The sequence below is a fragment of the Cebus imitator genome, unplaced genomic scaffold (genome assembly GCF_001604975.1).
Source record: "Cebus imitator isolate Cc_AM_T3 unplaced genomic scaffold, Cebus_imitator-1.0 Scaffold63, whole genome shotgun sequence".
NCBI classification, from domain to species: domain Eukaryota; kingdom Metazoa; phylum Chordata; class Mammalia; order Primates; family Cebidae; genus Cebus; species Cebus imitator.
In genome coordinates this window covers 5,503,667-5,513,142 of record NW_016107378.1, presented here as the reverse complement: position 1 = coordinate 5,513,142, position 9,476 = coordinate 5,503,667, and the positions used below count along the sequence as shown (strand labels likewise).

Genomic DNA, 9,476 nt, shown 5'->3' with positions numbered 1-9,476 from the left:
AAAAAAAAAAAAAAAAAAAGAAATAGGGCTATCTTCTTTTAGAAGGGGGAGCCTGGTTGATTGGTTAGTCAATTGATAAACACTGTTGCCTGAACACCCACTGTGTGCAGAGCCCTAGCAGATACACCGGTGAGGGCAGCGCTAAGGATTCTACCTTCTGGGAGCTCATTTCCTGAGCAGAATTTCCTCTTGGTACCTGGCCTGGCGCACAGAAGGCACTAGTGCACAGAAACAACATCTGCTGAAGGAATGCATGGATGAACTCCTCCGGGGGAGCATCTAAGTAGCATTAGAATGGGCATGAGACATAGTGAACCTGGATTCAGCACCCTGGCAGCTGGAGCCTTGGAGGTGCATTTTAAAGGAGAGATTGATCAGAGTAACGCTTAGCCAAAGGAATGAAGGGAAGAGGAGGATTTCAAGAACAAAGAACACTATTTTTTTCTTTTTTTGTGTGTATCTCTGGCAGTTTTTGGCATCAAGATGATGCTGGCCTCAGAATGAGTTATGAAGGAGTCCCTCCTCCTCAGTTGTTTTGAATAGTTTCTGCAGGAATGGTACCAGCTCTTCTTTGTACGTCTGGTAGAATTCGGCTATGAATCCATCAGGTCCTGGGCTTGTATTAGTTGATAGGTTATTTATTACTGATTCAGTTTAGAGCTTGTTATTGGTCTGTTCAGGGAATCAGTTTCTTTCTGGTTCAGTCATGGGAGGATTATGTGTCCAGGAATTTATCCATCTCTTCTAGGTTTTCTAGTTTTTGTGTGTAGAGGTGTTTGTGTTTCTGATGGTTGTTTTTTATTTCTGTGGGGTCATTAGTAATATTCCTTTAGTCATTTCTCATTATGTTTATTTGGACCTTCTCTCTTTTCTTCTTTATTAGTTTAGTTAGTGGCCTGTTTTATTAATTTTGTTTTTCAAAAAAACAACTGGATTCATTGATCTTTTGAATTTTTGTGTGTGTCTTGATTTTCTTCGGTTCAGCTCTGATTTCTGTCATTTCTCGTCTTCTGATAGACTTGGGGTTGACTTGTTCTTGCTTCTCTAGTTCTTTCAGTTGTGAAGTTAGGTTGTTAATTTCAGATCTTTCTAACTTTTTCATGTGGGCATTTAGTGCTACAAATTTCCCACTTAAGCACTGCCTTAGCTGTGTTCCAAAGAATCAAAGAACATCTTTCTACCCATCCCTAGAAGTGGCCTTTTGGGGCCAGGTGAGAACATCAGCCTTTTCCTTCAGTTTTTCTCCAGTCCCTTATCCTTTTCATTTACTGATTCAGCCTCCAACCCCAGCCCACCCCACCTAGGCCAGAGCTGGCCTCAGAGGTCTGACATAGCCCCTTGTTTGCAAGAAGGGAAGGAAACTGAGGTGCAGGTCAGGCAAGAGACTTGTTCAGGGTCACAGAGCAGGTTGGTGTCTAAGCTGGGACTGGAATGCAGGTTTCTGGTCCCCAAGACTGGTCAGCAGCGTGTGCCCTGGGAGTGGAAGCCAGTCAGCCTGGGGGTGCTCAGGGGCTGTGGAGGGGTGCAGGGCTGGCTGGGGGCTCATGCCACTGGGGAACTTCAGCCTTTGCCCCTGCTGGGCAGTTTTGCAGGCTGTCATCAGGAGATGCAGTGGGGCGCCTGGGTGGGCCTGCCTGCCCTGCACCAGCCTCTCCCTCGACCCTGTGGTTGGGCTGTAACCCTGCAGGGCTTCCTCAGCCCTGGGCACTGGGCCTGGCTTCTTGACCATTTGCCCATTTGTCCTGCAAGCTTGGCCTGTTGGACATCCACACCTGTGCAGACAACTTGGTTATCAGCAACCCAGTTTACTGATGAGGAAACTGAGGCCAGAGTGTGCAGATGACTGCCACTCACAGGCCATTGGTAGCAGAGCTGGGATTGGGTGCAGGCCTCCTCCCAGAGGCTGAGCTTAGCTGGGAGAGGTGTGCTGTGGCGGGTAAGGCAGGTGCGGCAGGGGCCTCCCAATCTTGAGGGAGGCGCTTTCTTCATCTGCCCTCATCCTTGGGCGTGGCGCCCCCCTCCCTCACCCACACCACTCTGCCTGCTTCCCCACCCTGGGTCTGGCACAGGATTCTGGCTGGCTAACCTACTTGGCCATTCACGTCACAGGCATTTGCCAGGACCAGCCATAGGACACACATGCAGATCCCACCACGACAGTTTGGCGAAGCAGGGGCTGGGATGATGGACACACATTGGGAAGGCCTCTTTAGGGGAGGTGCCTGGGAGAGCAGGGCATGGGGGCCACAAGGCTCTGGGCATAGGGAGGGTCTGGGGAAGGCTGGGCTTGGGGGTGGGACCTTGAATACCAGCAACACTGAATCCCTGGGTCCCAGGATGTTTCCTGGGAAGCCTGGGATCCCCTTTGGGTCAGGCCTGCACTGGGCAGAGCAGCTGCTGGAGGGAGCTTCATGGAGCTCAGGGTCTCCCAAGGGAGATGGCATTAATATGAGACTCCCTTGGCAAATGAAAAATCTGCCTGAGACCCAGCCCACCAGGGGAGCCGAGAGCCAGCAGGCCTGGGGGTCAAGACAGAATGTGCAGGATTTTGTCTGCAGCTGCATTGTGTCCCAGACAGGGTGTGGACCCAAGGGCCTGAGCGGGGCCTCTTCCCTGCAGGCCTCCATGCCCCTCCTACTCCAAGGCCCCCACTTCCCTTTTTTGAGGCCACTAGGGCCTCAAGGCAGCCCCGAGCCTGCCGAGGCTTGGCTGGAGGAAGCCAGTCTGTGGTTTCTGCCAGCACTGGCCGGGTGAGGAAGTGTGTGTCCTGTCTGCGCCTGTGAAAGCTGGGGGTTTCTAGAACATACTCCCCACAAGGCTGTGGTTGTGCTGGGGACACTGCCTGATCAGCTGGAGTGGGGAAGGATTTCCTGAGCACCCGGGAACAGTTACAGTATCGAGTCCTAGCCTCCCATGTCCAGCAGCTCTTGCTGGAGAACCTGGACCAGCCGGCCAGTATTTGGTGAGGAGACCACAGTCCTGCCTCAGTTTCAGGGAAGGGATAAGAGGGTATGTATGGGGTTGCTCAGAGGGCTTCCTGGAGGAGGCGGCCCTCCTGGAGATTACTGACCTGACCTTGCTCCTGCAAGGCAGAGGGAAGTAACTTGATGGAGTCCCCTGCACTCCCCACCTCTTGGTCATAGCTCTGTTCTGGGCCTTGTTTATGGGGAAGAGGTTGGTATTTTGGGATATTTTGTAATTTCTGGATGCCAGCCCCGTGAGGGTGATACAGACCCCAGATAGCTTTTTTTTTTTTTTTTCCCCCCAGACAGGGTCCTGCTCTGTTACCCATGCTGGAGTGCAGTGGCATGATCATAGCTCAATGTAGCCTTGACTTCTTGGATTCAAGCAATTCTCTTGCCTCACCCTGTCAAGTAGCTTGGACTACAGGTGCATACCACCAAGCCTGGCTAATTAAAAACAAAATAAAACAAAGCAACTTTTGTAGAGACGGGGTCTCATTGTGTTGCCCAGCCTGGTCTCAAACTCCTTAGCTCAAGCGATCCTCCCGCCTTGGCCTCCCAAAGTGCTGTGTGACCATGGGCAAGTGACGGAACCTCTCTATGCCTCAGTTTCCACATCCGTGGAATGGGGGCAGTAGTCACAGCCACAAGGCAGGTGTGCAGACTGAAAGGGCTCACGGCTCCGCCTGCAGGAGGAGCACCTAGGTTCTTTTACTGCTGTGTCTCAGGACCTGAGTCTGCCCTGGGGAGCCTGGAGCCCATCGAGATTGGCTGTCGGGGGTGAGGTTGATTCCTCTGGGGTTTGCCCACAACTCGCATGCCTCTGGGCTCCCCACCTCCCCAAATGGGAGAGTCTCTGGAGACCCCTGGAGAGATGTGGGAGCTCCTGCCTGTCCCCTAGCTTCCTGCAGCCCTGGGTGCCTGGCTTCCCCACTGCCGCACAGCCTGGCTGGGCCTGGGCTGTGGAGCCTGGAACGTGTGATGGAGGGATGAGCGGGGCTGTCCCTTCCTGGGCCCAGCTCTTTTCTGCAGGACTGGCTGTGTCTGCAGGGGCGCATGTCACCTCTGTGCTGACTGGGACCCTCCCACTTGACTTGGAGCCCGTTGAGGGGCCGTGGCTGCTTCCCAGACACAACAGCCTGGGTCCAGAAGCCCCACGTGGACTTTGGGACTCTTGGTTGCTAGTGACAGAAGCTCAAACTGGCTGAAGCTGAAAGGGGCCTTGCTTGTCCTGTGTGGTTAAATGTCTGGAGGTTGCGTAAGCTTCAGGCTCAGCTGGCTCCAGTGGCTCTAGTGGGTGTTGCCAGGCTCGTGTCTCGTGCCAGTTCTCCATGTTGGTGTCATTTTCAGGCGGACTCTTTCCTTGTGGTGGCTCAGGTGTCTGCTGGCAGTGCCAGGCCACCGACAAAAGAGAACGCCTCCTTCCCTGGGTCAGCAGAAGTCCGAAAAGAGCCCTCACTTCCCAGGCCTGTGGAACTGGGGCTTGGGAGGGATTTTGCTGATGGGCCACACCGGGGTCATGTGGCCCCTGAGCCAGGGTACCGAGGATCAGGAGAGGGGACATTGCGCAGCAGAAGCATGAAACACCCTCCCCGCATCTGGACCCCTCCCCCACAGTGGAGTCCCCTCCTCTTTAAAATGGGGCTGCTCACCCTGCTCTACTACTGGGGTGGTCGTGAGGTGAGAACAAGTGAGGGATCCCGGGACTGCAGCCTCCTCAGGAAGTGGGGACTTGACCTGCCCAAGGGCATAGCTCTGCTCTTGTTGGCTTTGGAATTCAGACAGGACCCGTGGGGTGTGGGTCAGAGAGTAACAGAGAGGCAGGGCTTGCCTTGAGCTAAGGGAGGACTCAGGGCCAGAAAAAGTACCCAGTGATGGAGGAGACTGCCCTGACAGGTGGTGAGCTGCCCGTTACAGAGGTGTGCAAGCTAACAGCAGGGTCATTTGTTAGCAAGCAGGTGTGCGAGCCAACGGCAGAGTCATTCAATCCAGGGGACCCTGGATTGGATGCATCTCAGACATCTCAGACATGGCAGAAGCAGATTGGATGCATCTAAGACAAGGCAGAAGGGTTCCTTCATCCAGGGCCTTGTGGGGAGGCCCTCCCCATTGCCAACTGAGTCAAGGGCAGGTGGAAGAACTGGTGATTGGACAGGGGGCCTTGAAAACTTCCCAGGCAGGGGGTGCTTCTGGGTCTGGCTTTGGGGCGGTAGCTCCTAGGGAGGAGCTGGCCTGGGGACATGCCACTGGTGGTGGGTTCCTGGGGCCCGTCTGGAGATGTGATCAGTGAGGTCATTCCTCCCAGGCCTGACACTACCCGGCTTGTTCCAGGAGCGGGCCAAGGTCCCTGGATGGGCCAAAGTCCTTGTGCCCATGCTGTTCACTGTTTACCTGCCCCTGCCTGCCATTGCCCGGGAAGTGGCCTAATGAAATCCTTGAGAGGCATGTCTGCCTGGCCTGGGTCCCCACGGGCCCTTGGGACCCTCTCAGCTGGTTCCTCCCTCTCCTTGTGGTGGCCCAGCCTGGCTTTGTGTGCCTGGAGTGGGTGTATCCACACACTCTCACACTTGCACTTGCATGCTTGTGTCTGGCCGCCTCAGCTCTGGTGTGGGGACTTTGCCCGGGGGACGGAGCAGCTGTGGGGAGTGGCCTCAGCCCTCTGGTGTTTGGAGCTTCTCAACCTGGCCGTCCTGGTGCACTGGTGTTTGGCCTCAGGCCGGGGGCAGGCGAGGTTGCTGTTTGTGTGCTGTGGCATCTGGCTCAGTCTCCCAGGATGTCAGGTAGGGAGCCTGGGCTGTGGAGTGCTGGTTTGGGAGCTGGCAGACCCGGGTTTGAATCCCAGCCCATCCACCCACCAGCTCCAGCTGTGTGATCTTAGGCAATCACTCTGCCACTCTGGGCTCAGTTCTGCATCTGTGAAACGGTGGTGCCACCTTGACCTTTACTTGTTGTGAAGATGAGAGTGAATGTGTGTGCAGGTGCCGGGGTGACAGGAGCTGCTGCTGCTATTACTGCAAAGGGCTATTTTGGGGTGAGGGGAGGCTGAATTGGATGCATCTCAGGCAGGGACCTTATCTTGTTGGGCAAACCCCACAGCACAGGTTTGGATGTATATGGTTAGCACACAACACATGCCTTTTGTGGAATATAGACTGATTAGTTTACATTTAGAGGTTGTAAACTAGTGAGTTGCAATCACTGAAAAATTTGAAATCAGCCGCCAACATTAAAAAAATCATTATTTCATGTAGAAACCAGATTTGTAGTTTGAACACTTTGACAGCTCTGGGCCAGACCCCCGAAGTGTTGAACAGGTGCCAAGGCCTGTAGACACCTGCCCAGGCACTAAAGGAGCCACGGCCCCGAAACAAATGGCCCCATCCTCCTCCCCCGAATATGTGGTTTTTCCATTTTGCCCCTGGTGTGTGGTGATGGAATAGGAACTTCCAGGGGAAATAGAGCCTGAGGTGGCTTCTGGAATTGAGGTGGCCCCAGGGATCTAATAGTAGCGAGCGCTGGTTGTGGGGGCTTCCTTTAGACTTGGGGACCTTGGATATTCTGCTTTTTTGCCTTTGGGGCTGGGGGCTTGCCTGGCCACCTTCCCTGTGCTGGACCAGCTGTCCTTTGAAGCTTCCACTGGTGGCTGGCCACTTGTGCCCTGTGACTGCCCTGAGCCATCCTGTGTCTCACAGCCTCCCTGCCCTCTGCCCTCTGCCTCTGGCCATGTCCTGATTCGAATCCAAGGCAGGCCTGGAGGACGCTGGGCGCCTGGACTCTTGGTCCAGGGTCGCCCCCTTCACACAGGTTCCTGCTGGAAATATGGCAGCTGTCCCCAAGTCCTTATTGCTGTGTGAGGGATTGCACATTTTTGGTAATTTTCCTTCCTTTGGAGACTGATGGGGATCTCTGGGGAGGAAGAGCCCAGCCTAGCACACAGGAGGTGTAGAGGCTGGCCGGCGTAGGTGTGACTCACAAGCCTTTTTGGAATAGATGAATGTGCTAATGAATGAATGGTGCTGGGGTAAAAAGGAGCCCACATGGGCTGAGCATGGCAAGCCTGGGGTCAGCTCACAGTTTTGTCACAAAGGGGCCTCTATTTCCCTCTCTGAGACTCAGCTGCCTTTTCTGTGAAGCAAGGCTTGCAGATATCTGAAATTTGCATCAGTGGACTCTTTTAAGAAAACAAGATCTTTGCCAGATACAGTGGCTCATGCCTGTAATCTTAACACTTTGGGAGGCCAAGGAGGGTAGATCGCTTGAGCCTAGGAGTTTAAGAGCAGCCTGGGCAACATGGTGAAACCCCATCTCTACAAAAAAATACATGGCCCACTGCAGCCTCGGCCGCCCTGGGCTCAGGCAATCCTCCTACCTCAGCCTCCTGTTATTGCTGCAAAGCTACACAGGAGGCTGAGGTGGGAGGGTTGCCTGAGCCCAGGGAGGCTGAGGCTGCAGCAGGCCATGACTGCACCACTTCACTCCAGCCTGGGTGACAGAGTGAAACCCCATTAAAAAAAGAAAAGAAAAGAAAAAATGCTGTTTTATGTGGAGCTTCTGCAACAGATGCAGGGGCTGCTCTGGTTGAAAAGGGGTGTCGGGGCCTCAGCCTGTGCCCCTTCCCTTCCCTTCCCATTGGGGCCCTGAGGCATGTCCCCAAATCCCAGAGCTCCCAGGATCACAGCTTGGAACCCTCTGGGCCTGGAGATGTGAGACTCACTAGAAAATGAAGTGAATGTGGTGTCTGTACCAGGACCATGGGGACAGAGCAGAGCCTGGAAACAGATCTCAACTGTGTGGTCACCTGATTTATGACAGAGGTGGCTCCACTGAAATTCAGTTAGGAAAGGATGGCTAGTTCACTGAACAGTGCTGGGATAGTTCAATATCCATGTGGAAAAAAGAAATGAACCTTGATCCCTACCTCACACCATATCCAGAGTGAATTGAGATGGATCAGAGACCTTTGTGTGAAAGCAAAAAGTGAAATGTGCCGAGCAGAGCTGGCCTGTAGAAGTTTCTGTGATAACACACATGCTCTGTGTATCTGTGCTGGCCAGTACAGCAGCCACCAGTCACACGTGGCTGTTGAGTATTTCTTTTCTTTTTTTGCAACAGAGTCTTGCTCTGTTGCCCAGGCTGAGTGCAATGGCACAATCTCAGCTCACTGCAACCTCTGCCTCCCGAGTTTGAGCGATACTCCTGCCTCAGCCTCCCGAGTAGCTGGGATTACAGGCACATGCCACCACGTCCAGCTAATTTTTATATTTTTAGTGGAGACAGGATTTCACCATGTTGGTCAGGCTGGTCTTGAACTTCTGATCTCAGGTAATCTGCCTTTCTCAGCCTCCCAAAGTGCTGGGATTAGAGGCATGAGCCACCATACCTGGTATTTGAAATGTGGCTAGTGTGACCAAGGGACTGAGTTTCTAATTTTATTTTAAATTAGTTTGAATTTACTTTAAAATAATGGCCAGGCATGGTGGCTCTTGCCTGTAATCCCAGCACTTTGGGAGGCTGAGGCAGGAGGATTGCTTGAGCCCAGGACTTCAAAACCAGCCTGGACAGCAGGGGGAAACTCTACCACTACAAAGCAAAATTTAAAAATTAGCTTGGGGTGTGGTGGTGCACACCTGTATTCCCAGCTACTCAAGAGGCCGAGGTGGGAGAATCACTTGAGGCTAGGAGTTTGAGGCTGCAGTGAGCTATGATCATGCCACTGCACTCCAGCCTGGGCAACAGAGTGAGACCCTACCTTGAAAAAGAGAACAGCCACATGCGGCTAGTGGCTACTGTCTTGGACAGTGCAGTTCTAGAAGACACAGGGAACTAGCTTTATGACAACAGGGCATAAAAGTTAGGGTAGGGTTAAGATGGATAAATCGGATGCGGAGCTGTGAGGCCTGGGCCCCGCTCTCCCTGATGCCAGCCCTCCCCTGACTCTGCCCATTAGGTCAAGTTCTGGTCTCTGCAGAGTAACCGTGTGTGGAGTCAGCCCAGTTTGGATGCACAGGAGGATGCCAGCGGCACAGTGAGCGAGGCCTGGCACCGGAGCTGTGCAGACCTCTCATTGGCCATGGAGCAGCAGGCCCAGGGGCCCCCTCCCCAGCCCCGCTTGCCGGCCTTGGAGAGGCCAGAGGCATAGGCCCACTGGGAGGCTGTTGGCAGACAGATGCCCTCCAGGCCCTGGGGCCTCCTTAACAGCCGGTGGACACGTTTGCTGACGGTGGAGAATGCCGGCCAAGGGCCGATACTTCCTCAACGAGGGTGAGGAGGGCCCTGACCAAGATGCACTCTACGAGAAGTACCGGCTCACCAGCCAGCACGGGCCGCTGCTGCTCACGCTCCTGCTGGTGGCCGTCATCGCCTGCCTGGCCCTGATTATCATCGCCTTCAGCCACGGGGTGAGTAAACGCAGCCCCTGGGCTTCACGTCTCAGCCCTGACCTTGGGCAAGCTGTTATCTTCTCTTAGCCTCAGTTTCCTCTTCTGTAAATGCTGTGTCTTTTTTTTTTTTTTT

At 54.0% G+C, this 9,476-nt stretch overlaps 1 protein-coding gene across 14 annotated transcripts in view; it reads left to right on the top strand.

Annotated features, from left to right (window-relative positions):
* ADCY7 (adenylate cyclase 7) overlaps positions 1-9,476 on the top strand; it is a 72,230-nt gene that overhangs the window by 35,005 nt on the left and 27,749 nt on the right. For 12 of the 14 annotated variants that reach the window (XM_037739128.1, XM_017530150.2, XM_037739133.1 and 9 more), the window contains one exon: positions 8,911-9,361. In XM_037739128.1, coding sequence (XP_037595056.1) covers positions 9,191-9,361 — 171 coding nt within the window. In that variant the 5' untranslated portion in view covers positions 8,911-9,190. Of the gene's footprint in view, positions 1-2,296; positions 2,963-2,985; positions 3,010-8,910; positions 9,362-9,476 lie in introns of those variants that run through there. The other 2 variants (XM_017530146.2, XM_017530147.2) reach the window with 2 other exon arrangements.